Source organism: Takifugu flavidus, chromosome 13 (genome assembly GCF_003711565.1).
Source record: "Takifugu flavidus isolate HTHZ2018 chromosome 13, ASM371156v2, whole genome shotgun sequence".
In the NCBI taxonomy this organism is placed as follows: Eukaryota; Metazoa; Chordata; class Actinopteri; order Tetraodontiformes; family Tetraodontidae; genus Takifugu; species Takifugu flavidus.
The window spans coordinates 14,116,072-14,144,050 of NC_079532.1; the positions used below are offsets into that span (position 1 = coordinate 14,116,072).

The 27,979-nt window shown below is 42.2% G+C and overlaps 4 protein-coding genes and 1 long non-coding RNA gene across 8 annotated transcripts in view; 3 read left to right on the forward strand and 2 right to left on the reverse strand.

Moving 5' to 3' along the window:
* Positions 1 to 12,718, forward strand: part of wwp2 (WW domain containing E3 ubiquitin protein ligase 2) — a 31,117-nt gene extending 18,399 nt beyond the window's left edge. For 3 of the 4 annotated variants that reach the window (XM_057053022.1, XM_057053024.1, XM_057053023.1), the window contains 14 exons: positions 2,936 to 2,990; positions 4,298 to 4,379; positions 5,186 to 5,314; positions 6,183 to 6,261; positions 6,676 to 6,747; positions 6,927 to 7,015; positions 8,412 to 8,571; positions 9,821 to 9,954; positions 10,197 to 10,337; positions 10,430 to 10,550; positions 11,031 to 11,135; positions 11,229 to 11,325; positions 11,652 to 11,724; positions 12,024 to 12,718. In XM_057053022.1, coding sequence (XP_056909002.1) covers positions 2,936 to 2,990; positions 4,298 to 4,379; positions 5,186 to 5,314; positions 6,183 to 6,261; positions 6,676 to 6,747; positions 6,927 to 7,015; positions 8,412 to 8,571; positions 9,821 to 9,954; positions 10,197 to 10,337; positions 10,430 to 10,550; positions 11,031 to 11,135; positions 11,229 to 11,325; positions 11,652 to 11,724; positions 12,024 to 12,123 — 1,437 coding nt within the window. In that variant the 3' untranslated portion in view covers positions 12,124 to 12,718. The remainder of the gene's footprint in view (positions 1 to 2,935; positions 2,991 to 4,297; positions 4,380 to 5,185; positions 5,315 to 6,182; positions 6,262 to 6,675; positions 6,748 to 6,926; positions 7,016 to 8,411; positions 8,572 to 9,820; positions 9,955 to 10,196; positions 10,338 to 10,429; positions 10,551 to 11,030; positions 11,136 to 11,228; positions 11,326 to 11,651; positions 11,725 to 12,023) is intronic. The other variant, XM_057053025.1, reaches the window with a different exon arrangement.
* A 302-nt stretch (positions 12,719 to 13,020) lies between these two features.
* On the forward strand, positions 13,021 to 17,580 carry tmem231 (transmembrane protein 231). Its single transcript, XM_057053033.1, has 9 exons — positions 13,021 to 13,460; positions 13,836 to 13,887; positions 13,974 to 15,799; positions 15,897 to 16,063; positions 16,202 to 16,330; positions 16,468 to 16,611; positions 16,737 to 16,818; positions 16,957 to 17,062; positions 17,278 to 17,580. Exons 3-9 carry the CDS (start codon positions 15,661 to 15,663, stop codon positions 17,438 to 17,440), a joined length of 930 nt encoding a protein of 309 aa, XP_056909013.1. The 5' UTR covers positions 13,021 to 13,460; positions 13,836 to 13,887; positions 13,974 to 15,660; the 3' UTR covers positions 17,441 to 17,580.
* Positions 17,581 to 17,897: 317 nt separating this feature from the next.
* On the forward strand, positions 17,898 to 22,819 carry adat1 (adenosine deaminase tRNA specific 1). The gene is made up of 9 exons (XM_057053027.1): positions 17,898 to 18,176; positions 18,437 to 18,505; positions 18,690 to 18,744; positions 18,834 to 18,964; positions 19,173 to 19,809; positions 19,969 to 20,114; positions 20,330 to 20,429; positions 20,544 to 20,630; positions 22,578 to 22,819. Exons 1-9 carry the CDS (start codon positions 18,026 to 18,028, stop codon positions 22,708 to 22,710), a joined length of 1,509 nt encoding a protein of 502 aa, XP_056909007.1. The 5' UTR covers positions 17,898 to 18,025; the 3' UTR covers positions 22,711 to 22,819.
* Positions 18,369 to 18,975, reverse strand: LOC130536834 (uncharacterized). The gene is made up of 2 exons (XR_008953480.1): positions 18,838 to 18,975; positions 18,369 to 18,769 (listed from the first exon to the last, which is right to left on the reverse strand). It is a non-coding gene; the product is annotated as an uncharacterized LOC130536834 (long non-coding RNA).
* A 588-nt stretch (positions 22,820 to 23,407) lies between the features above and the next one.
* Positions 23,408 to 27,974, reverse strand: gabarapl2 (GABA(A) receptor-associated protein like 2). The gene is made up of 4 exons (XM_057053035.1): positions 27,736 to 27,974; positions 26,655 to 26,710; positions 25,292 to 25,464; positions 23,408 to 24,884 (listed from the first exon to the last, which is right to left on the reverse strand). Exons 1-4 carry the CDS (start codon positions 27,767 to 27,769, stop codon positions 24,770 to 24,772), a joined length of 378 nt encoding a protein of 125 aa, XP_056909015.1. The 5' UTR covers positions 27,770 to 27,974; the 3' UTR covers positions 23,408 to 24,769.
* Between the last annotated feature and the right edge of the window lie 5 nt (positions 27,975 to 27,979).

Here is a 27,979-nt window from a genome sequence, read left to right on the forward strand (position 1 = left end):
TTTTTTCGGTTGCACATGACAACCAGAGGTTCTGAAGACACACAAACATGCGCAGTTAAACCTGTGCAAACCAATAAACACCAATACCAAATCACGCTTTCATTTTGCCACCTTTTCAGCTATAGTTCCACACAGATCTCAGTGTTTCATACTATTCTAGAGTTGTGTAATTTCCCTTATCCCCTTCGTGGTGGTGTGTTTGTGCATGTGTGGGTATGTGCGTCTGTTTGCAGAGTAATTGCAGCTCATTGGAAACCTCAGAGAGGGCAGCCTCAGGAGTCATTAACTGTCGTTTCCGGCTCTCCCCTTTTTTGCCCCCCTTCTTTTACTTCTACTACTTTTCCTTAACCTCTGTCCTATCCTGAAACCCCAACATCTCCACCCTTCTCACTGTTGCTTCCAAAATCCCCCCAATCTTAACTTCCTTTAGAAATTCCCCATGTCTTCATCCTACTAAACTATCTTTTCTTTTATCAAGGTCGATCTCAAATACTCTCTCTCCCTCTTTATTTTTAATCCCCTCCCCCCCAAACCACCCTCCACTAACTTCTTTCACCTCCCTTAAATTGGCTCCTCCACCCTCCCTCACTCTTTGACTTTGTGTCCATTCTGGCTGGAACAAGGACCCTTAACAGCAGCGCCTGAATTGGTCCTGTGTTTTATCACTTGCACACGTCTGCACGGCTGAACGTCATGATCACTCATGTTTACACACAGCCTGTTAGGGTCATGTTTCCATATGGCACATTTGAAAGTGGTTATGCCATGAAAGGACAATGCACAGAAGTAGTTTAAGCTGCTTCTACACTGGTCTTTCCTGCAGCTTTTCAATAAAAGGAAATAAACATGATAGTGATACACAATTATTTTTCCCAGCGCATTACAATTTAATTACAATGGAATTCTGATAAACAGTAAGCCGGCTGTCAAATTGTAGTCTTAAAAAAAAAATCAGTGTAGAAAAATATAATATAGTAAACTTCATTAATCCTGGAGGCCATTAATGAAGGATAAAAATGGTTCATTGTTGGCATTGCTTTTGAGATTGTCTTGTGTCTGTCATGTCTGATATTTAAACACAAGAAACTGCGTGAAAAACAGTAGTGTGATCCAATTCACAATGAAGGTCTTCTTATGAGAAACACCTTTTTAGTTTCTCTGTTTGTTTGTTTTTTCCTACCTGCTGTACCATCTGACCCCAGGTTTGATTAAAATCTTCTTGGGTCTCCCTTACATGAACCGTGAGTTATAATTAGATAGCCGGTTAGTCTTTAAAGCCTAATTAAAGTACCAGAAAAGTTCCTTCCTTCCTTAAAATAAGCCTTTTTGGCATCCTCTTCATCGCTAAAACAAAATTTGTGTCGACAAGTAGCTTTTCCCTGTTTTCCTCTTCCTTCCTTGTTTTCTCAGTCGCTCTTTCTCTTCCCCCCTCCAGTCTCAGTCGGCCTAAGGAGCTGAATGGCCAGTGCCAAGATGAAGTCATCATGTCTTTATATCATTATATTCTCCTTTTACCTTTTTTAGTCACAGAAAACCCATAAGGGTGGGGCTCTTGGGCATAGATTGGCTGTCGATGGAACCACACACACACATATACACACACACACACACCCTGTAACCCTGTTATGTGCCTGCTCTCACTATTCGAGCAGGCCCCATCCTTTCCATTGTGACTTTCTCACAGTTTCCATGACTTGGCCAAATTAAATGGGCACATTCACATTTCTTTTTAGGAAATCCAGGACAAAAACCACTACCTGTGCCACTCCATAAGCTGGTCTATACACACAACTACTTTTTCTGTAATGTTATTACTGAATCGATACCCTTAGCATCGGCATCACGAATCAAATAACATGGTCCCCTGTTAAATTACAGCTGCGCTACTTTTGAAGCAACGTAGCATCTTGTAGAATTGTGCTCTGTGTGCTGAAAAAATGTAATAAGGCTGTGAGGACATGTTTATAGCACAACTAAATCAGATTTCGATGAAAAGCTTTGACCTTCAGCGGTTAGTAATGACTAACAAGGACCGTTTCAGGTCATTTTTTTCCCCACTTAAGCTAATATTTTGTGTGTGTTTGTATTCCAACATAAAAAGTTACCCATTTACTGTTTGCCACCAACAAACTTTCCACACACATTTTTTTCAATCTGTGTCCAGGCTGAGTAAAACCCACAGAGGTTTCCAGGCCCACGGTGAATAAAGGTGCCTTTTGTCAAGCCTAGGATAGATTGGGGCAGCCATAGAGGAGGCGGGTTGGTTGGGGTGGGGTGTCCAGTCTGGAACAAGCATGAATGTTCCCTCAGTTCCCTTAGACATCACACTTCCCTGCCTACTTTCACAGCAGTGCTAGAAAAGAGAGAGAAAAGAGTAGGAGGAGAGGACCTCGGGATGGGGTACAGCGGGTGCCAGGGTGGCTGAGAAGGAGGTGGGTCTTTCCTAGAGGAGGTGAGCGGGAAGTCTAGGGGAGGGTGGGACTTGCGTCCATCCAGTGATCTCATTGGAACAGCAGTGTTGTTTTATCCTCCTACCAAAACGTGCAGTTTTTGGAAGGCATACTATCCACCAGCTCACCAGCTCCCTCAGTCGTGCTTCACCACCGCAGCAGAGAGGATCTGCCACCCTTCCTTTTTTGGCCGCACACACTTCAGCCAGGCTAGTTTACACACAGGTATCATTCCTGATTGTGTACAAGCCAGATTTGCGACATTTTAGAACGCATCACTGAGTAAGTTTTATTTTCCTGTTTTGTACTCAGTTGTACAGTCATTTTATAATTTCTTTATATTTTTTTTCTTATTTTTCTGGGATGCGTTCACCCATCATCCTGATGTGGAAGATGTCTTAAGAAGGACAAACACTGAGAGAGGAGAGCAGCAAAAGGGTGTCCTAACTGGAATTGTTTTGTCTCTATTTCTCTTTCTCCTTCAGCCTTCTGGTGCTCCAGTGGAAAATGATCCTTTGGGTCCACTGCCTCCTGGATGGGGTAAGTGTGCCTCACACATCTACTGGTGAAATCTTTGTCTTTGTTGCCACCTTAATCCCAGCTCTGAATGATCAGAACCGCATTTAGACAGGGAATGAAATCTTTCCTATTCTTGCAAATATTTTTGAAGTAATTTGGGGTTTCCAGCCGTGTATATAAAACTTTAAGACAAGCTGTAATAGTGGTTTCCATGTCTGCAAGGACTTTTTTACATGAGAAACATCTATGAGTTTTCAGCTCTTCTTGCGACATTAAAAAAAAAGAAGTTTTTCCTCCTTTTTTTTAGTGAGAAAATCAGACGGCTTTATTCCTCCACTCTTGGTCTGAATTTTATATGTGAAAACTGTGGATCACGTATTTCTCTGTTCAGGTCTGTCCCCGTGTCAAACCACTTCACTGTGTTGCCTTTATGCTAAAATCCACAAATTACAGAGTCACTATTACAGATGGCCACTTCTTCATGCAGCATTTCCCCCGCAAACTCCTGCAACGGCATCTGCTCAGAATCCTGTCACCCGTACCCATTCATTCATTCATAAATGGGCATTTGGAGACTTCATCTTCAAAAACTTTTCCTCGCAGCCCATGATGCCTTTTCAACATGCTTGCGGTGCACTGAGATGAAGAAGCTGGGTTATATTACTGGCTCAGGTCTGCTCCTCTGGCATGCTTCCTTTCATCTGCAGCCACTTCCCTCCCTTTTTTAAGGCGCGCATTCAGAAAGATAAAGATAGGAACAATAAAAAGAAAAAAGTTTTTGAAACAACCTTTGAAAAAGTGGGGGGTGCTTGTGGCACTCAAACTGGACAGTTAAGTGGGGGGTGGAGTGAGTGAAGGAGAAAGCTAAAGAGTTGCAATGTGAGCACTACTGTTTCTGGGCCCTCCACACGCTGCTGTTAATGAGAAAAAGATGTCAGAGCTGTGGAGGGTTGCACGAGCAGCCGCAAACTCGTGCACGCACACAACCAAACACAGGATTTCGGTGTACTCGCTCAGCTTTTATTTCTTGTCATTTATCAACATGAAATCTGGGGTCCATATTTAATATCCAATCTTGGATATGTTTACTGGGACACGCGTGTACTGAACAAACCACAGTGAAATATCACACAAGCCTGCTTGTTTTCTGCCACAGGGGTGAGACATCACCCCCCCCCCCCAAAGAGAGTGAACCCCTCTGACCTCCCCATGTTGTGATATTGTTCCTGATTTCTTGTTTTTTTTTGGTTGGTTTGTCCGACCTTAAACCCGAAATGCTGTGAAAACCTCTTTTCTTTTTTTGCTGTTTTTGCTGCTTGTTTCCACAGAGAAGCGCCAGGACAATGGCAGAGTATACTTTGTCAACCACAACACACGGACAACACAGTGGGACGATCCTCGGACCCAAGGGTGAGGCCGAGGCTAAAATGCATACTAACAAGTATGAGTGTGCATGAGTTTGACTGCTGCTTTGGTTGCTACATCGGCAGTTTATTGTGGGAACATTGTCATTTAGGTCAGAAAGCGTCTGCTCTGATCCGGACATTAACCTCAGTATCTGCTACATTCAAGCCACTAATCCCTAAACTTTGCACATTCAGGCATAAAGTTAAAAACATTTTAGGTTTAGTCTAGTTTTAAACATTGTTCCCTTTTATATCTCTGATATTAAAACTCTCAGCTCTCCAATTTTAATCGACCTTGTTAAGACAGCAACAGTCTAAATCTTCCAGGATAAACGTAAATCATGGATTTACTGTGAGATCAATGATGCTATCAACATTTATGCTTTGAGTGAATTAACCTGCCAAAACCATAATATCATGCAAAACCTTTGCTGCTCTTCTGGAATTTTATTCTCTATAAATCAATTTTCTAATTTATAGATTTCTTTATCATTCAAATAATGAGTAAGGAAATAAGCTATTCAAATAATTAAAAACATGAGACGCAACTTTTTTTAATGTGCAGCAGACAGAAGATTTTTCCTCAGAAGTGCCTCGCATCACTTACTTATGATGACATGCTTACAGCTGCATAATATTGCCATTCACTAAAGCGGGAAAAACGATTCTCCTATCAGTGATTTGAGGTCCATCTGAAAAGCAACCAGCGTTTTAAATCTACACAATAGTTGGGGAGATTGTTACCAGTTTCATCCCTGGGACAGGGCCCCTCCTGCTGGGATAGTGCTCACTGCCATCTCCCTGTTTCAGGATGATCAAGGAGCACCCTTTGCCCCCGGGCTGGGAGATGAAGTACACCGCTGAGGGAGTGCGATATTTTGTGGACCACAATTCACGCACCACCACCTTTAAAGATCCCCGTCCTGGGTTTGAGTCAGGGTAAATATTCTCTTGACACACTGTCCCAAAACCATTTAGCTCTATTAAACTAGGTCCGACACCGCTGAAATACTCCCCCTGATGTAAGAGCCTTTAAAGAAAAATCAAAACTGTAGCTAAACTAAAAAAAAATTGAAGCAGTCTCACTTCTTACCACAAAGGTCATAATAATGTACAGATCAGCTGCAGACTGCATGTGTGTGACTGTACTGTATGTGCATGCATATTCATGTCCACGTTACTCACCTTCATGCCAGTATGAAGCACAACTTTGGACATCTACTAACTCTAATTTTGAGGCATATTCATACTGGTGGTTATAGTGATGTTCAAGAGTGTGTGTCCGTGTGTCTGGCCCAGCTCTCGCCTGCTGCGGTCTTCATTTCCTAACCCAAACCAAGATGTGCCTGGCAAGAACAAACCCAAGCGTATAAGACTCTGCCTTCTTCTTTTCTCCCTGTTTTGCTCAGTCTCTTAGCATCATCTGTTACTAGTCTCTCTCTCTCTCTCTCTCTCTCAATCCCTCTGATGCTGACAAGGCACTTATCCAGTTGTGTGTGCTCGAGCAGTGGGCTGGTGGAGCTTATACTAACACAGCTGCAGGCCGAGACTGACTTCTGCCTTTGAGAACCAGATGCATCGAGTCATTGAGAGCCCAATGGCTGCTGTGGAGTTGATATTTGTTTTCAGTGTCTGGCTTGCAGAGTAAATTTTCAGGGCCAATTAAAAGCCTAAAATATAAACTATCACAGTGGGCTGTCTAGTCTTAGCAATGAAGTTAAAGGTTCTGAAATCTCTTTTCAAACAGAAATCCACATTCAAGGAAACTGATTTCTCCCGTTTGTCTAATTCATTTGTGTGTGAGCAGGTCAAGGCAGGGTGGATCACCCGGTGCGTACGACCGCAGCTTCAGGTGGAAATACCACCAGTTCCGTTTCCTGTGCCATGTAAGTGTTAACAGCTGAACGCATCATTGTGATTTCAAAGAAAGGTATTGAAAGAAATCTGTGATTTAAAAAAACAAGCTAAATAACCAAAAATGGGTTCTGTCAAAGCAATTCATCCAGGAGTCCAAAGACTTGACACACCCTAAAATTAGGTGTTAAGTCGTGTTTTTCCACTAGGTGGCAGAATTTTAGTAAAACTTTGATGATTTTGGAATCAAAAGGTGTTTATAGAATTTGTGAAGACATAAAGGGTTAAAAGTAAAATCAGGTGCAGTTTTAAAGTGAGAGTTTAGAGATTTCGGGTTTACAGCTGGAACAACTATCAGAAGAATTTTACTGACTTTCTTTGTACTCAAGGCTTAAACTGGTTTTCTTTATTAAAAACTGCGCTTTCACATTTTTGTCTCTGTCTAGTCCAACACTCTGCCCAGCCATGTAAAGATTTCGGTATCCAGGCAGACTCTGTTCGAGGATTCCTTTCAACAGGTCAGAACTGCTCAGAAATAACACCACATTAGGGGTTTAGATGTAAAGATAATGGAGTTGTTGATCCGTGAGATCTGAAATGATCACAGGTAGAAAACCAGTTGTATTTCTCAGTTTGCTGTGCATAAAAAAAAAACAGCAACATATTTAATTCCTAAACTTTATACGTGCTGACACAGATCATGAATGTGAAGCCATACGACCTTCGTCGACGACTCTACATCATCATGAGAGGAGAGGAGGGGCTGGACTATGGCGGCATTGCCAGGTGAGATACAACAAATGTGCCCGGAATTCTTCACCTTTTGTTCACTGAGAGCAGTGAGGCTTTCCTTTCCAGGGCCTGGACTTTCTTTGGAATTTGAATGTTGGTGTCTGTGGTGGTGTTGGTGCTGTTTTCTTCACTTTCTTTTTCTTTACAAACTGTAAAATTAGCAGATTTTTTTTTTTTAAAACGTGTTAAAGATTTATGTGTGAATCCTGGGTGTCTTGCAGAGGCTCCACTGTGAATCACTTTTACTCTTTCTCCCCCTCACACATCATCCCACACTGTCATCGTTGTCTTCTCTGCCTCACTCCATCCCCACATTCATCCATCACACAGATTTATCCCTCTCCCTGTTTTTGCCTTTTTCCGGGTCTTCTTTTCTGCACATCATGTCAATTTTTTTTACCCTGTTGGCAGTGGTCTCGTGTTTTTCCTCTTTGATTTTGCATTGTGTCTCTGTCTCTGGTGTCACGTCAGTGGTTTTACCCTATGGTAGGTGACATCATGCTGTTCTACCACAGGGTAGAACCACGGACGGGATGTTGGAGGGTGTCTGCGTCCATACATCAGTCCATACCCACCTCCTTTCATAAACCCCAAAATAGAGGGGTCTGGCTGTGGTGATGGAGCTCGTGGTGTTGCTGCTGGTGGGCCCTCAATCACCCTAACATGCATTTGTTTGTCTGTTTTGTTGGTTTTATTCCACCATGTGTACAAATCCTTCATTTAATTTGTGTCATCACATCATTTATTCCTCAAAATTTGATAAAAGGATGAAGCTGTAATGCACATCATCTTCCACCTATTTTGTTCAAACCCAACTGCCACATCTGTGGATATGAAGCTTCTCAGTGTATAATGAGCTCAATTTAAAGGTTAAAAAAAGTCTTTTAGTAGAGGTATTTTATTTGATCAGCTGCAGTGATTTTCTTGAAAATGCTGTGAACTGTTTTATTACACTACCTATGTATTGTCATTACACATAAGATGATATCCTTATTCCTATCTATTCCAGTATTTCCAGTTTTCTACCACACTTAACCATGTTGTTATAATTATGATAAAATTAATTTTGTTTTGACTTTCAATCATTTTTAAGAGTGTAAGGAATAAACTATAAATCGTGCCCAGGTGTAGGGGCGCACGCAGAAGTTGCAAGATAAGATAATTTCACATAATTTCTCCTGAATGGTGAATTAATTTTACACAAAATAGTTTTTATTATATTTTATATTGTTTTTGACACGTTATATTTTTTGTTTGTTCTAACCAGAATGTCTGTTGCAATAAAATTAAGAGAATTCATGTGAAAATTACTCGGCTAAGTCCTGCTTTAACCTCCCACCCAGATTTTTTTTATCCCGTGCATGATGTGATGTGTCCTGTTGCTCTGCAGGGAATGGTTCTTCTTGCTGTCCCACGAAGTTCTGAACCCCATGTATTGCCTTTTTGAGTATGCTGGCAAGAACAACTACTGTCTCCAGATCAATCCGGCCTCTTCCATCAACCCTGACCACCTTACGTACTTTCGCTTCATTGGACGCTTCATTGCCATGGTGAGCATATGGACAGTTGTTTAGTGTGTTGACAGACATTTTGTGGTCCTTACAGGTGGAGAAGCTATAAAGTAAAAACCTGTACAAAATAATTCAACAACTTCTACAAGTCCGCGTTTTACCACCATCATGATCACAGACACACAGACAATTATATATTTATAGAGTATAAATCCATAGAGTTTTAATATATGGAGAATTGTAGCATGTTACTTAGGTTCCAGGAAGTAAAGGAAGCCAATACTTTTGTTGGAATAGCTGTTTATGGTTTAGAGCAGCCTTTTTGGCTCCAGCATTCCAAACTCAGACTAGCTCTATAATGTCACTTTGGATCAACTTCAGAAAGTAGTAGACCCCCCCAAAAAAGACACCCTCCACCCCTCATTTTTCCTGCCATTCCACCCCGCACCCACAGCATGACCTCACCAGCACACACCCCTCTCACGGGCGCCTATATTTAGTGCTACAATGCGCTTTGCTTATTCTCGTCATAAACCCCCTTTTCTCATACCTAGGTCCCAAACCCCTTTTCCTGACAACCCTCTCCTCTGTCTGTAAATCTTCCTGTCTGCCAGTGTGTGTGTCAGGATTCAGTAGGAGAGAACAGACTGTGACTGACTCAGCCTTGGGCGCCTGTGTTGTTCTTGGCTTGTCACAGCTCTGAGTCCACTGTGGGGTTTTTTTGAACACTAAACAGCACCATCTGGCTGCTCTCTCTAACCCTGTGATCATACACACATACACACACACACACAGAAGAGAAGAAGACTTAATTTGAGTGTATTCATTCAGCCTCACACTTTGATCATAGTACTCTGCTGTACGTGGTTGCAGCTCTCACCTTCCCCCAGGAAACAAGTACCTTCTGTCATCTTTTGATCCTTATGTGACAAAGAACTTGTGTATCAAGTTGTGTTTTTTGCAGGTAAATTATTTCAACTGGAACAGAATTCCATCAGGCCGCAGTGATTTCTAGAAATAAAAGAACCATTCATGTGTTCCTGTAATGGTGGGACTGGCCATTTCAGCATTTTTAACACTTGAGTGGGCATGAAATCAGTCCCCAGTGAATCACCAAAGAAAAACAGCAGGCCACTCAGAAGAATGTATAGTTTGTCTAGAATAAATTTAAACCATATGGCCATACAACAAATGTCAGTGAGCAGAGGAAGACAACATATCAGGTTTACTGGAGACAGGGTGGCATTCCTCATTGTGGATTTTAACGCTATAAAATTCCTCCCTACAGGCTTTATATCACGGAAAGTTCATAGACACCGGATTCACGCTGCCGTTCTACAAGCAAATGCTGGACAAGAAGCCCACCCTTAAGGACCTGGAGTCCATCGACCCTGAGTTTTATAACTCCATCATGTGGGTCAAGTAAGTAACCGGAGAATTATACGATAGTCCCGATGCAACACCACTAAGACTTCAAACTGGCATTCAGATAGTTGAAGGAGGTTGATCAAAGTTCAGAGTTTGGTCTAACCGGGCCTTTGGAAGAACTGTAAAAAGTTGAGTTCTTAACCTGGTACAACCTTTGCTGAGTTCAGACGGATCCACGCGACAAAGTTTTGGTTCTCAGAGCCCCTAACAGGTTTCTCTGCTGTGTTTGTGTGCAGAGAGAACAACCTGGAGGAATGTGGAGTGGAGCTGTTTTTTGCACAGGACATGGAGATCCTTGGGAAGGTTTCCTCTCACGAGCTGAAGGAGGGTGGAGAGAACGAGCTAGTCACAGAGGAAAACAAGGAGGAGTACATCAGGTGAAGGGGAGGAATGGGCACCAGGAGGAGCCCAAAAAAATGGGAGATTGGGACGTGACAGAAAAACTTACTTGCAGTGTTCCATCCTACAGCTTGTTGACAAACTGGAGGTTCACCCGCGGCGTGAAAGAGCAGACCAGAGCCTTCCTGGACGGCTTCAATGAAGTGGTACCACTGGAGTGGCTGCGCTACTTTGATGAGAAGGAGCTGGAGGTGAGGAGGGCGGATCCGGGGGGCCTGCAGAGACGGCCACCGAGGTCCTTTTGCAGAAACAGAACTGTAATGATGTCAAATCTGCGGAATGCATTTTCATGGCCTGAAACCATTTCTTAGTGGTTTTATTTTATGGCCATTTAGTCGCAGTTTTTTTGCAATGAATTTCGCCAGCACTCAATAAAAGACACACGAGCATATGCTGTATATGCTTTACATCATATAATGTTGAGTTGGTGCATTTCCCTATTTTCCCAGTCATGCTGGTCTTCAGCCTGAGTCCAAATTAAAGTAAATTTAGCTTGCTGGTTCAGTCAGGCGAGGGGTGTATGTCACATTATTAGCTAGACTGAATATTTTGTTCCAATTGGGGTTGGGATTCGACTCGGCGTCGTCCTGTCGCGACTCGCCTCTGATTGATGCATGTATAAAAGACGGAGGAGATGCAGCTGAACTCCTGATGTTTTCTGTGTGTTGAAGCTGATGCTCTGTGGGATGCAAGAGATCGACCTGGCAGACTGGCAGAAGAACACCATTTATAGACACTACACCAAGAACAGCAAGCAGATTCACTGGTTCTGGCAGGTATGCACACACTGTGTGACACACACACACACACACACACACACACATCGGCTATGAACATTACAGCAAGATGATGGACTTAATTTCCTGCAGGTTGTGAAAGAGATGGACAATGAAAAAAGAATCCGTCTACTCCAGTTTGTAACAGGAACCTGTCGACTGCCTGTAGGCGGCTTCTCTGAGCTCATAGGTACGCATCACTCTCAGAATCCTGGCATGTCTCCTTCAACACATCCGCCATTTCCATGCATGCAACATTTTCCCATTTATCAGTCATGTCTTTGTTGATGCTTCAGGCTTTTAATTTGAAATTACAGTCAAACTAAGGAGTTCAGCTAATTATGTCAGATAATGATCCCTAGATGACAGAGTTGCTTGAAAATAATATCCTGACTCTTTAAATTAAAGTCAACAGGGCCTGTAAGCTAGATTTTCTTTATTATTTGTACATGATCTTTTAAAAATGCTGAAGCACATTTACCTAACTGATAAGTTTTATCATTTGTACTCTTTCAGGGAGTAACGGTCCCCAGAAGTTCTGCATAGACAAGGTGGGGAAGGAGACTTGGCTTCCAAGAAGCCATACATGGTAAGCTGCTGCCACATCTGTAATCTAGTCTCCCTAATATACTGACATCTTTGGTTTACAGCAGAAAACTATTTAACATAATAAAACCATGTCTCATGATAAAAAAACCTTCTAAAAGCTGTCAAATACACACATCTAGCCTGCATCTGTCAGCAGTTATTGAAGCTCAGAGCTTTTCACGAAGACAAATGCTGAGAACATGGGAGCAGTTAAAGGAACCAAAGAGGCAGATCACATTCAAAACGCTGGAACAAACTCGAGAAAATTCTTTTTTTTTTAAAATGTGTTTTCCTTTTCAGCTTCAATCGTCTTGATCTGCCGCCGTACAGGAGTCTGGAGCAGCTCAGGGAGAAGCTCATGTTTGCCATCGAAGAAACGGAGGGATTTGGACAAGAGTGACACGGGAGACTCTCATTATTCAGTGGCTTGATTTTATTTTATGATTTTGCATTTGTTAATTACAGGGCTGAGAATTCACTTGTCATAAAAAGCCCTCACTCACCGGTGGGAGGCTCATGTTCCGGAATTAAAGTGAGAGATGAGACACAGTGCACATGCTTACGCGTATGTGTGCGTGGACACGTATTTGTGTGTGGACACTCGCGTCCATGCCATTGTTTATATGCATATATATGTGTGTGCATTTGGCTGAAGACTCACAATTCACACCTGAACGTTGACTCATTGCTTAGATTTGCACCAAAAGGAGCATTTCAGTATCGGCATGGACTCACAGGTGGCACAGCTATCCACAGATGCAGTATGGCGTATCTAGCAGGGACAAACACATTTTCTGTGGCGTGCAAGAGAGCGTGTTTGGGACTGCGTGTGTGTGTGTGGGTGTGTGTCTGAAAGAGAAAAGGTTGGACTTGTGAACCTCTGAAAAAGAGGCTGCAGAGATGAAATGTGATTTTATTTTTTATCTTTCTGTTTCTTGTGAAATTTAGGGTTTTCCTCCTGTACATAACTAAAATAAATGAAATTTCAATCTTAACCTGTGTTTATTTCATTCCCATGTTTTCTCTTCTGATCATTCACAGAAAATCTTTAAATAATTGAACACTGTTCTTTGTGCCTGTGTAGACATGTGCAAAATAGAATTTAGCTGAATAAGGTTTGGTTAAATGCAATCTAATTCCATTCGAGAAAGGCTGGAAAGATGAATATCTGAAATACTAGTGAAGGGTAAAAGCTAAATCATTTTATTTTGTAATTTATTTAACAAATGTGCTTTTTAGGAATACATGTTTATACAATGCTCTACTTTTTCCACCCCACGTACAGCAGATTACTGCTTAAAATGAGTTAAAACCCTTCATTTATTGATAACTGCATCAATAAATACATAATTATATTTTTGACCTCAAGATTTAATCCGACTTCTATTTTTTAGGTTTCGAATAAAAATTGTCTATTTCACGGTATAATTTAATGTATTTGTCGCGTTTCCTGTAAACATTTTTTTTATTTCTGTACTTTTATTGTGAAAGTGCTCGGAAATGCAAGTGTCGCGTCCTGAATAAAAAATACACTTCGAATATATTGTATATCTATTTAATCGTATTGTCAATGACCCAGCGACACCATGTTTGGCGGCGTCAACGCGGATGAAATCGCCACTTTATGCTACGAGCGTTTCCATCAGCTTCCCCGCAGAGGGAAGCCTGAGCCGGGCAGAGAGTGGAGCCTGCTGGCCGCTGTGGTCAAAGTCACACGGTGGACTCCATCTGAAGAAGGTTGGACACACTTTTGCTTTTTAAAATCCATGTTTCTTTCACCTAGTGCCAGTTTCCCTCACTTTTTATTGCATCTTTAAAGACATCTTAACAGTATTTAGAAAATCATACCTAATGCATCATTTAAATGTATTTAAAAGGTACAGTGATCATAACTGTAACGGGTGTGTAAACACCACAATTTGTGATTTATTCTGAATCAAATGGTTAACATGACCATCTTAACCTGTAGCAGAATACTAAAACCCTTTATGAAACTTGGTGCTGAGAGATTTATTATAAGGACAATAATAGGTAAAATAATAAGATGTTGGTTTTCTTACACCAGAACAGTTTGTGTGGAGTAGATTCATTCTAATCTGTTTGTGTCTTCAGTTCTGGAGCTTTTCCATTCCTTTCTGTCTCTAGCACTTCCCAGCTCTCTCAGGTAACAAACAATAGCACCTTTGAGCCTCTCAAGCCTGAGACCAGTCTGAAAATTCTGATGAGGCTGTTTATCCCTTTGTCCTCTAGGGTACATGTAATCTCTTGAGATGTGACTGCACCAGAGACAGTGGACTCCAAGTGAGAGACAGACACAGTATCAAGTGTCTCTTGAAGCAACCAGCTGAGTGCAGGTGGCATCAGGTTCACCTTGTGGTCCTGTGTGCACTGCTTAGACTGGGGCAGTAGAGGTTGGGCATGGTGGTGCCTGTGTTAGCTCTGCCCTGGTTGTCTCTTCCCTGGACACTTTCTCAGCTACACTGAAGCAGTCATTGGCTTCTCCTTGGGTTGGACAGTTCGCTGTGCTCTCCTCGCCGGGGGGGGGAGTAGATTTCACTGTACTGGCTGTAGCTTGGAGCATTGGCTGTGGTCCAGCAGGAACAGCAGTTTGAGGCACCTGGGTTGACTACAGACTTGTATGCTGTTGAGTTCCATCCACCCAGGGGTGACTATCAAGAAACTCTTCAATCTATCTCTCCTCTCCCAGTTCCCTAAAACATCAGTTGCTATAACAATACAATGGATCATGTACTTAGTTATGTACGTAGTTATTATGCCTTTTTACACATGGTTGAAAGTAATTCAGATAAGCAGCTTTTCTTTGCTACGTCTGCGCCTTTGCTAGGGGAGCCAGGAACACATGTTCAGGTCCTGCTATACACCCATACTAGAGAGAAAGTTTTGGATCCTTATCAAAGAGTATTCTTAAATTAATGATTATTTAAATGATTAATGAAACTGTTTTCCAAATGTCAATCCACAGTTGAAGAGTGGTTGTTTGATGCTACAACATTCTTGAAGTAATGCTTACACATATACAGTTGTTGACAAAAAATATATGTCTAAACTATGCTAATTTAGTTCATTTAGCAAAAGTGTTTGAACATTATAATAGTGACATCCAGAGAGACAGCAACAGGGCCTCCCTGCAGAGCATGGCAGCACAGTTAGCCCAGTCACTGGACAATCCATGCTGCTGCCTCTCTGCGGCAGTATTTGAACAGAAAATTTGGAAATTCAGCGATTTTCAAGAAAAAAAAAAATCAAAAACTAGAGAAGTCAAATGGAAAATAACTTTACAGTGCAAATCACTGTATAAATAACCATTTAATTAATTTTACATTTTGTTCTTCCCACATGACAGGTGAGGCACAACTCCCCTGACTGCACATCGCTGATTTTTATTATTAGTAATAGTAATATTAGTAGTCGTAGTAGTAGTATTGTTGTTTTTATTATTCTATATCATCTGACTTTTTGCTTTATTAGTCTTCGTTCAGTAATAGGCTCCGTAAAAAGCGTCATATTTTGTGCGTTATCATCGTCGTGAATGAAACATTATATTGATTTTTGTGTTAAAGGAACTATGATGTAAATACAAGAGGACAGCGGCCTGTATTGTTATCGTTTCTGCCTGGCACGAGACAAGAGTAACTTGTACCCGTCATGCATTGCGTCTGAATGGCAGCCATGGTAACCGCTTGACGCACCTGCCAGTGCTGCATGATAGTGGCTAAGCTAGTTGGCGTTAGTACGTAGCTCGTCTTTTTTTAAATTATTTATACAAACGGACCTGTAGGCGTTATTTAAGATACGCAACAATCTGCATTTGCTTTTCTTTTTGCCCTCTGTGGTTATTTCTCGCCCTGATTCCTATCGAATTAGCATCGGTGCTAGCTAATAGTAGCCGGTGGCTGCGAGCGCAGCGCCCTTACCTATGGCTTTTTATGAAGTTTATTCCCACCCGGCTCTGCTTCGCTACCAAACAAGTGTTTGCACGAAAGCTACGCTGTTCCTGTTGGTTGTTTTGTGCCTGACCTATATCTCCCCATTGTTGGTTGCTTACAGAAGCCAAGGTACGTGACTAATACTTCAGTGTTTACCAAATAAAAGACTTGAATCTGTCTTGTGTGATACGGAATTCGGCTTATAGAAATTCTATTTTGATTTCAGGTTTCTGGATAAAAAGAGCCACCTATGAGGAACAACCAGTTGTAAGGTTTCAGTACCAGACTCTGCTGGTTGCAGCTACCAGTATTCGGGGAGACTTTGTCGCTTGGAGCACGTTTCCACATCTGAACAACATGTTGGCTTCCAACCTTCGGATTCCTTCTGTCTCTGTAAGAAATGAACAGCAGATCGCCCAATTGGGAAAAGAAACAATGCAGTTACAGATTAAGAAAGTATCTAACTAAGAGAAAGTGATATTTTAGCAACTATACAAAGAATAAACATGCACTAAATAATATTGTTTACAGGTCAGAGAGGAGGACCAGAACCAAGATGGGAAATTGGACTTTCTGATTCTTAATTTACAGCTTCCACTTCAACCCGAGGAACAAGTTTACAGTGTGCAGCTGCTACTTACCTTCAGCTACCAGCTCTTTGTATGTTTTTCATTACATACCTTAAATTATTTTGTTGTGATCAGGATAGTTCCTCCATTGTTCAGGATGTGACTTGGTCCAGCGTCTTAGACCTTAGTCATCCTCCTAACTGTCTCTCTTGTTTACGTCCTGGAAAGCGGATGTCCACAGTGGTGATGCAGAGTCTGGCGTATCTGCAGCACTCTTCCCCTGTTCCTGGAGCAAAGCTCTTCATCAGTGGAGATCTCAAGCTCCAACAGAAGACGCCACTGCCCCACAGAGGAGTCTATGACATTTATAATGTGGGTACATACTGAATCTATATCTCTGCCCATTGCTCCTATTATTAACTGTTCATTTTTTTTGTTGTATTGGATGAAATCGCACAGCAGATGTTTGTTATTTGTCTTTTCTCGGTGATATTAAGATGTCGGTTATTGACGGATCCAGCCCCTTTGCAAGTGCGTATGACCTTGAAAACATTATCGGACGCTACCGTGAGAGAAACTGTAAGTTGACAAAGGCTTATATTTATTTCCTTTTTTCTTACTACCAACTTAAAGTATGAGCAAACTATATTTAGCTGCAGGTGTTAAAGCAGAATTTAATTTTGATATTCATTCTCAAGACGTGTCTTATTTCCATAGTGACCACAGTGTTGTCATGCCCAGAACCAGTGTGGATTATAGGACCAGCTGCTGGTTCTGCCTTTGAGCTGAATGTCAAGATCCGATACCCAGTCGAGGTCATAAGATATCCTTTGTCAAAAAAGTGTATGAGATTGATATTCTTTTAAATGTGTCTACAGATAGTCAAACTAATGCTCTGGTGTTTATTACCAGTCCAATTCTGTTAAATAGCTCATGAAGAGGAGCAAGGCCAGGCTGTCAACCATTAGCAAACCTAACTGGGAAGTCATCAGTCTTACCAGTTTCCTGGTCATTACTTCCTTAACCTATTGCATCCACCTACCGTCCCGGCTTCTGGGAGACTATCAAATTTGCCTGGGTCCAGTATGTCAGCGTCCTCATCATTTTCCTCTGGGTCTTTGAGCGTGTGAAAAGATTTGTTTTCCAGAACCAAATTGTATCCACCATCCCTCTACCAATGACAAAACCTCATCAGTCATGATAGAGTGGAACAATTTTCCACCTCTCACATACATTTCTACTTTTCTTGTTGGTTTTATCATGTCTACTTGAATTCACTTTGTCATATTTGTTTGATACTGTATGTCGTTTTGTAATAAATTAATTCCTCTAAGGTCACAATTGTTTTGCCTGTTTTTTAATTCATTTTCAGGATTTTTCAGTACCGCATTTTCCCTTTTTTATTTCTCTAATGACACAAGATGGCTCATCAACCGCTCTCAGATACATTGCTTGTGTTCACCAGTTAGCCGTCCTCTTTGGCTGGCCAGAAAAGTTAAAGAGCATCTTTGATCGAAGATATGTGTGAGATCAATAACACATAATTATTGAGTATATTATACCACCATTGTGTGAAGTAAAATTTACTTTGAAGTAATAAATTACAGTTTTATTGTGAAAGGTCCCGGTGACGTCCGAAAGTGCACTAATCGCTTCCGGTAGTTTCTAAAACTATAGTCTGGCTATTGTAAAGTACACGTGCACGTCTTTACTTGTGTGACACTTAAAAATGTACTTTTAATTCATCAAAGTGGTTTAGCAATGACCCAGCGTTCACACTGACACCATGTTTGGCGGCGTCAACGCGGATGAAATCGCCACTTTATGCTACGAGCGTTTCCATCAGCTTCCCCGCAGAGGGAAGCCTGAGCCGGGCAGAGAGTGGAGCCTGCTGGCCGCTGTGGTCAAAGTCACACGGTGGACTCCATCTGAAGAAGGTTGGACACACTTTTGCTTTTTAAAATCCATGTTTCTTTCACCTAGTGCCAAGTTTCCCTCACTTTTATTGCATCTTTAAAGACATCTTAACAGTATTTAGAAAATCATACCCAATTTGGTGTTTATTCTGAATCAAATGGTTAACATGACCATCTTAACCTGTAGCAGAACACTAAAACCCTTTATGAAACTTGCTGCCGAGAGATTTATTATAAGGACAATAAAAGGTGAAATAATGAAGTTCTGGTTTCTTTCACAGTTACAAAGGAGGTGGTTTCCCTGGCAACTGGGACTAAATGTATTGGACGCACAGCTCTAAGCCCCAATGGTTGGCTGTCTTCATTTTGTTGACAATTTCAAAATACTTTTTGACAAACTAAGCAATTTTTCAAACATTATAATGCCTTATACTGGATTAAATGGTGGTTGTTTTTTAACAAACATTTAGTTAATGCAGTCCATCATTCACTAAAAAATGTTAAGTTTCATACCCTGCTCTCTCATCCATTTAGGTGATGTGCTGAACGACAGTCATGCAGAGGTCATTGCTCGCAGAGGATGTGTCCGGTGTGTATTTGTATTCACTTTATACCTGTATCCAGAAATGCAAGTGCAGAGTTTGATTGTGCACTGGTGTGTGCGTTTGAAAATTGTAGGTACCTGATCCAGGAGCTGCACAGGACTGTGACTGGTGGGGACAGCTCTGTGTTTTGTCGGGCAGAACAGCAGGGAAAATGGAAGCTTAAGCCAGGAGTTTCCTTTCACTTCTTTACCAGTCACACTCCCTGTGAGTCCAGTATTCCACATGTTTCCTTACTGGCTCTGTCACAACTTCCATGAGATCAGGCACAATATCTGGAATTAACATACTGTATTTATTCATCATACATCTTTCCTGTGTTGTCAAATATCTAGTGTATTTTTATTCATTCCAGCATCGTAGCAGCAACGATAGCAAATAGAAATAGTGAAACATCCCTTTTTTTATTCCCCAGGTGGTGATGCTTCCATCATCCCAATGTCTGACAGCCAGTCTCTACCCTGTCCCCCTGTCACGTTAGTGAAGGATGAAGATGTTAAAGGTCAAGCTAAAGGAAGTGCTGTGAAAAGAAAAGCTGAGGGATTGGATAAAGGGGAAAACATTAAACTGATACATCTGGAGGGAAAGGAAACAGCAGACGGCATTCCAGATGGCAGAGGAAATCCACAACAATCCTCACTTTTAAATTCATCCAGAAGTGAAACTCCATCACAGAGTCGCTCTGCAGAAGGAGACACACAAAATCTTTCATGGATGGTCCTGAAGGATGGAGGATCATCTGACAGTACTGGACCACGTGCACAGGTCCCAGACATTCACAGAACAGGGGCCAAGTGTGTCCCGGGTACAGAGCCTGACCCTTTGCACGCAGGGGGAGGCTACCATCAAACGGGGGTGCTTCGAGTAAAGCCTGGACGAGGGGAACCCACGTTGTCCCTCTCCTGCAGTGACAAGATGGCACGCTGGGGGGTGCTGGGTTTCCAAGGCGCACTTCTGTCCCATTACCTGCAGGAGGCGCTCTACTTCACTAGTGTGGTTGTGGGGAAGTGTCCTTACAGTCAGGAAGTGATGCACAGAGCCTTGGTGGCCAGGTGAGGAGTGAAGTGAAAACAGTACTCCAGTTAAGAATTATACATTAAATATTATACATTTCTCACTCTTACAGCTAACAACACAGCAGTATTGGTCTGTATTATTGTGCAGGGCATTTATGGACCTCATTTTTATTGTATTTCAACTTTACCACCTAGGTGCTTGCATGTATCAGACCTCCCTGCCGGTTTCTCCTTGCATCCACCTATGTTAATCCAGGCCAGTTTGGAGTTCCCCTTCAGCCAAGGCCAGACTGAGCTCCAACACAAGGCCGGGCAGGGACGGATCTCCCCCTGTGGGGCAGGTATATCTGAGAACACCACTTTTGCTTTCATCAGTGTTTTAATGCAGTTTTACTATGCATGTTGGTCTTTTCTTCTTTCATTTATTCATAAACTCTACCACAACTCTGTGACCTAAGCAGCTAAAATAATATCTAACACCGTACTTAATTACCTTTTATATTCGTGTTTTTTTTTTAAGTATTTAAACTGATTTTATAACAGTGTTCTTTTGTAGCGATCAGCTGGTCTAATGTCACCGAGCAGCCGCTAGATGTCACTGCCAACGGCTACAAACACGGAGTCACTAAGAAAGTGTTGGGCACAGCGAAAGCCAGGTTGGGTTCCTTTAATTAAACATATCACTCTATTCCATTATCATCATCATCATCATCATATTCAGAATAGTTTGTGCGGACTAGATTCATTCCAATCTGTCTGTGTGCCTTCAGATCTGCACTGTGTAAGCTGGAGCTTTTCCATTCCTTCCTGTCTCTAGTATCAGCCACTGACCCTTCATCACTTCCCAGTTCTCTCAGGTAAAGAACAATAGCATTTCTGAGGCTCTCAAACCTGAGACCAGCCTGAAAGTTCTGCTGAGGCTGTCGAAATTCTGCTGGGGTTTTATCCCTTTGTCCTCTAGGATACATGTCATCTCTTGAGTGTACCAGAGGCAGTCAGGCTACCAACATTGATCTGACGAGCTGGAGGGAAAAATATCACAAATTTCTGGCAGTACATGAATTTATAGTTAAATTCTAGGTGTTTTCCCCTAAAATCTATACTGTAAGATCTTGTGTGCTAAGATAATAGACAGAATTGCATGTTTGTATGAGGGTTGTTTTGTTTTAAACTGTATTTTCTGGATGCTTTTTAGTAGACACATACAATATATAGTTCTCTTTTTCTGAAAAACAGTCTATAAATAGTTTTTACCTTCTCATCATTGTTAATTAATTATTTTGTCAAGATTATTGAAATTTATGGTGGATTTAAAATCACAGAGAGTGCCTATTCACATCTCGGATAACCAATAGGTCAGTGATAACTCCGTATTGATTAATTGCTGGAAATGAATGAAGACCTGTGTAATTTCCCCTGTGCACGTGTGCGCAGCCCATGTGCACGCTGCTGGTTGAGGACCATCCCCAACAGATTTCTCTCTGTTTAACACAACCTGATCCCAGCTGCCTCGGACCAGAACACACAAAGACCCACACATATGTGGGCAGCCTCCCGACACAAGGACGGCATTATCGGCCCGGACAGTGATCATTCCGAAAGGGAGACAAAACTGAGAATAATGCATGCAGCGAAATATTTATCCTCCAGGCTCTGCTTCTTCGCCGCAACACTAAACTTTCGCTCCTGTCGTCCTTGATGTGACTGATAACTCCGTGTTAGAACTACAGGGTGACATGACATTTTAAAAGAACCTTATCGCTGGGTTTTTGTGGGGTTTTCCAAGTTATAGGTGACATCACACTGTACACTGAGTTAATCTTTGATGAGGACCTTGATAAAAGGATTTTGCATCTCAGTAGAGCTGATCCTCTCGAGTGCTGTTGGCTCAGGGAAACCAATGTGTTTTCTGGTGCCGAGATAAAAAAAAAACAACTCAACCCTTGAGAACAAAAGGCTGAGCTCGGAAGGCGCCATTTCACACGTGGTTCATGCATTAGACCGTATTGTTGAGCACGACCACTCCTTTGCATCATAATGGGCCTCTGGTGTCTGTTGCTTGATTTTTATCTTGACTGGAGGGGTCTTCAAAGCAGCAGGTTGTGGGAAGCAGGTCACTCGCACCTCACTGATAAGGACAACCTTCACAGTATGGCCGTGCATAGAACTTGATTTACTGATTTCCAGGTCAGGGATGACAACCGTGAACAAAAGAGTGTGGGGTATTATTGTTTCCATACAACCCACCACCTGGATTTCATGTTGGGAGAAAGACAAGCCACTCTGGAACGACGCAGACGTCCACTGACGCTCATCCTTCAAAGGGTCTTAGTACTTGACAACAAACAACTGACAACCTTGGTTAAAAACCACAACATATCGCAAAAACATATCGTGTCTTGTTTCCATGGTCACAGCTTCATGTACTTTATAATACATCTGTGTAGACATATAATTCTTTGTTCCTAATGTGCATCAGAGGTAATTCATTTTTGTAAACTACTTCAGTCTCCCTCTAAACAGCTTGGATTCATTATGTCAGTGGCAATAAAACAATCTGTACTGGTTATTTTTATTGTCTCTTCTGGTATTCAATTAAACTGTTTTCCACATGTCAAACCACATTTTTAGAGTTGTTGAAGCTACAATGTTCTTGTACTCATGCCTAGAATGGATGATCCATGCATCATTATCCCTGGATATGAAACAATCCAACCACTACAGCTGAACGTTCCCCACTGGAAAAGGGTTTCATTGAATGTAAGCACTGACTGTCTTCCTTTGTGTTTTATCGGTTGAATCAGGGCGTCGGGTTTGCAGACCTACTGGGACTACAAGAGGGCATCCCAGTCATACCAGCAGGCCTGGCAGCAGCTCCACAGCCAAGCCTTCCCCCTGTGGCCACGCAATGACAGAAACCTGCTGAAGTTCCATTAGAAATAGCTTCTGTGACAAGGTCACACACACACACTCAGAGGTGACTGATGCACCGAGTCCTGAATGTCATTTTTAATAAAGATCAATCTTGTCCCATATGATTCTCAGAGACTTGACTCCCTGTGCCTCTGTATGGTGCACGAATGATTGTGTGTGTGTGTGTGTGTGTGTGTGTGTGAGAGAGAGAGATCCTCTGTGACTGCAGCTGCTTGACAGCTCTGTGTTGAAAAGTGCAGTGCATGAGTGTGGTGCTGTTAATTTACCCGGGCTGAATCCTTTCCCATTGTTTTCCTCCAACCAGCTGAGACATATGCATTCAGCCCATTATGGCCTGTAAACCTGAACAGGGTGTTTCCATCCTCGTGACCAACTCGCAAAGACAATAAGTTGCACATTTGTGCCTGACTGTGCCCTTTATTGGTGGCCAGGAGGCAAATTTGTGAGTGGGCTGGGAAATAATTGTTTTCAGATGTTCTGGGATTTGTTTTCGCCTCAACTGGTCCTGGTCTGCTTATAAGTTATGATCATCATAACCCCATTGGAACTTCTCTCTCTATGTGTGTATATATATACATTATATATACATTATACACACACACACACATATATATACTGTATATATATATATAGGGCGGTGGTTGCTCAGCCTGTTGGGGGCTGGGCTGAAAAGCGTTTTGCCAAAACACCTACAGAGTAATTATTGACTTTACATTCAGCTTTATTGGTCAGGGTTTTCCAGCTACGTTGGCTTTGCAGCTCTCTAAAATTAGATCTATAGAACAACCATTCCACACAGATGAAATAAAACAATACCCATCAATATATTACACATTTACATTGTTTAAATGGCTGAGTAAGTGGTGTAGTGCACTCAAATAAAGATTTTAATGGGTCAAGTAACGTATGAACCAGATTCAGCACCAAAGACGACAGATGCAGCCCAGAACGTCGCCCCAGTTGAGGAAGATGACGAGTCACTTTGCAACCTGCACAACCAACAGCGTTGGCAACACTTTAACCCCAATGTTGAAACATCTGACACCAACATTACAAAAAAAAAGAATGTGGCACCACCTAGCAGGATTCAGACAGAATTATTCCCTGTTCCCAAGAAAATCAACCTGCAGTTGGTAAAATGAGTTGATTGATAAATCATAAAGAAGCTAGTTGACTGGGGAGTACTTTGATAATATTATAAACAGCAATTTGTCTTTATGCTAATGTGCCAAAAGAGAAAATAGAATATTGGCTTGGAGTCAAGTGTTGCTTCCTTCTGCGTGCTGCAGGCATGGTGAGTGGGACCTGGGTGGTGCTGATATCTACTGTACAGCATCTCAGTCGTATTGTGCAAAAACGAAATGACAAGCAGACGGAAGCATGCGGCAGCATCCCTGCGACAAGGCCTCACACACGATAGGAAACAGAACAATACATCAACTACATGTTAAAAACTCTTCTGATGTATCTTTCTAACTTCGGCAGAACATAAATACTAGCAAAACACAGGACTGGCTATGATTATGGACGCAATGAGCCACAGAAGAAGATTTTTCCCTTAGTTTCTTTATCCAATGTGGTGATTTTAGTGCGTGGCAGTGTTCTGTTTAATTCTTTCAATGTTAAAAAGACCATTGAAGTCTCGATGCCATTTTTCTTTCCCAGTGAATAGTCATCTGGGATATTTGTGTAGTTCACATTTTGACCCTAAAGGTGTATATATTTTAATATCAATATAGAAAAAAGCAGATGGGGTGCGTGTACATCAGCAATAAACCATTGTTTGAAACATAATCAGGCTTTTTCTTGGGTGGGGATCAACCCACTAGAGAAGAAAAAAGATTCACCTTCTAGAGAAACGAGCTTTGTTCAAATCTTTACTCTAAATTATCGTTTGTCGCCTTGGTGCTGGTGGTGTTTCATTGGCTCGTGCCTTGAACCTTGATTACGCACCAAATCTTTCATGCGGGAAAAAACCTGATGATACATCAGTGCACACGTGGCTCTGCTGTGTGTGTGTGTGTGTGTGTGTGTGTGTGTGTGTGTGTAGATTAGTAAAGTATTAATCCCATTTTGAATGGGAGACTTTAAAACCAAAGGTGTTTTCGCCGCTGTAAGCCACGTACAGGAAGCCGTCCTCGTCTTTCTCCTTGTCGTAGAGCTGGCCCATGGTCAGACTGCAACACAGCAAAAGGCACCGATGAAGAAGAGGAGGAAGGAGGAGGGCTCCACCCTGCTGCCTCTTTGAGGACATCTGCTCCTCGTTTTATTAGAAATCTTCAAGTCTACACGCTAGCAAAGAGGATTACTGATCCTTTACTCTGATCTCACACCCTCAGGGTACTATAAATGTAGATCATTTTCATTCGCAATGACCGAACCTTCATTCATTTATTAATTTTCAGACTTTAAATGCAAAGTGGCCACTATAATCCACTAGTGCCGCTTCTCCATGTAGATTTACGGTATAGCTGATTGTTAGCGGGACACAGAAATGGTTGCTATTAATTGGTAGTGGCACTGCTCTTGGAAAATGACTTCAAGCAGCCTTTGTATTAAGTTTGAAACGTGGCGTTGCCCTCACCTGGACTGGGGGACGGTTTTGTCCACAAAGAGGAAGATGGCTTTCTCAGAAGGAAGCTGGATGCGTTTCCTTATGATCCACATGAACTGGGCCACCGTGATGTCAGAGGGCACCAGATACTTCCTCTTGTCGATGTCCACTATTTGAGATCCGCAGACCTTCTCCACAATCACCTGGAATGCACAAGTCAACAGAAGTGTCCCAGTGTTTGGTGCAGCCCACGCACAATCGAAGTGTCCCTCATTTGAAAAAAGGACACTTTATATGTTCATAGAATATGCAGGACAGGAAAGAAAAAGCCACAGCGTCGACATGATTGTTTGATGCATTATGGAAATGAGGGGCAGCTCGGTCTGTGGGGGCCTGTGCTGGAAAGTGGAGGGTTCCTGGTTCAAGTCCCGATGCGGACAAAAATTGGGAGGTGTTCTGTAGCGGGGGGAGGTGCCAGGACACCTTCAGAACACTGCTGTGGTACCTCTGAGCAAGGACCAGAACCCCCAAATGCCCCAATACCTCATTTACGGGTGTAACCTGCCTTCACCCATGTGCAGCTAGCTCCTGAAAGGAATAATGCAGTCAAGAAAAGCCGCCTATGTGATAGAAAATAGGAAAATCCCTGTGATTTATACACAGGAGGGCTCACTTTTGTCAAAAACTTTCAAAATGGGTAAAATACCATGAGTCAGGTGATCATAGTCAGAAGAAGCTGAAGGTCCGTGCTCAGTGAGGCCGATAGGACCATCATCCAATATCACTAAAACTGGTGACACAGGCGAATCCCGAGAGTCCTGGATCTCTCACTTCAATTTGATTCAGTTCAATTCAGTTTTATTTTTGTTGCATTACAAGCCAGCTTTAATAGGAGAAAAGCAGGCTCGTGTGATTTTATTTCAGGGGACAGAGGAGTGGATGGAAGGGTAGAAGGTCGATCAAATACAGAGGTGAATGGGCCACAGCACCTGAAGAACGCTAAGAGGCATAATGGTGAGCATCCTACACGGGCGCAGAAACACATATTGTCTTGTTGGACAACATCCCATCCCCCAATTCACTGTAATGTATGGACGAACTGCATCTCATTTAGAAATCCATTAACCAAACATTAAGGGACCCATCTTTAAAATAACACCCCTATAGGTTGTCGTGACTAAGAACAAGCTGCCAGCATCTGTCCAAAATCAAAGATTTTTAAAGGTCCTTCATAGAAATGAGGCATCGTTTGTATGAACTACAGTATGACAGGATTTAGACTGACATGCATTATTCTCAAACACAAATGGAAGTGAGTAGATGGGATGTAGAGTCCCTCAGGCTGGGACCAAACAGTTACTCACTCACACCCCCACATCACACACACACTCACCGGAACTCTGTCAGGATATTTGTTGCGTATTTTGGCTGATTCCACACATCTGTGCTCTGAAAAAGAGACGACAGGAATTACAGAAATCCTCTTGACTTGATCTGATTGTACCTACATGCCAATCACAGCCCATTAGCTGTCTAAGTCACATATATCAGCTTTTACACTGGACAGAATGCTGAGAAGAAACCAGAACCAGAAGGGTGAGGTGATGGGTGATAAGATGTGCAACCTTAAATGTGACCCATTTAAGGTTCAGCACGTTACATGCTTTCATTAGCCCAGATAAGAGGCCTAATTTTAGAAGCATCTCTGCAAAAGCAGGGGCCTCTCTTTTAGGGACCTGCTGGTTTATCTACACATAGCATGAGGGGGTTGCTCAGCCTATCAGTATCACCCAGGGTGAACGTTAGCATATCACAGAATGACGATATCAAATAATAATAAGGGCTGGCCTGGCTTCAGACTTATTGCCAACTAAAAACTACAAATTTACATACTTGCAGGGTGGTGAGAACAAAGCCAGTTCACTTTCTTAATTCGACATGATGCTTTTGTGCTTTGTTTCAGTTAAATTCGATTTCAATAGAATTTTTTTTATATATATATTTTTGCACTTGATCCCTTATTTTTACATAGGATCACAATAACTATACTAATGACCCCAATACTAATGACACAAACGTGCTTGGAAGTTTATTCCTGCATTGCCTGACAGATCTGAACGGTGGCGCGCGAGAGAACCAGCTATATAAGAAATTCAGGCTTGATTTAACTATTACATGTGTAATAAAGCATCCCATTGTCAATGCTTGGACGGGATCGTGCATGAAGTCATAATTCAAGCAGAAGATGGCATCAACAGTGTCATGGCTAACGGGATACATGCGCTAGCAAGTGGTGCTATTTCTGCAACGTCATGGATTTTCCCCGTTTATCGTCACGCTGCAAAAACAGACACGCAGGTTTGTGATTCTGCGGTGATGCGAACAGAAACGATGAATCGAAGCGGCACAAACAGAAATGAGGATGCGTGACACGACAAGAATGTCTCGTTTCGTAACACCCTAAATCCCGTTACCGAGAGAGTGGTCCTCTTTAAACATCCATTTCATCTTTGCCGGATCCCCGCACTCGGGCGCGATGGTGGTGTCGAAAGGTCGGGAAAGGTTCGGAAATGCAGAATAAAGCGAACAAAACAAAACGTCCACTGTCTTCCGTCAGAAACACCCGCAGCTGTCCGGTTGCGAGGTGACGTCACCGTCTGACAGCACTGTTGTGGTAACGATGCTGCGTTCACGTGCTCCGGAAAGACTATGTTCACC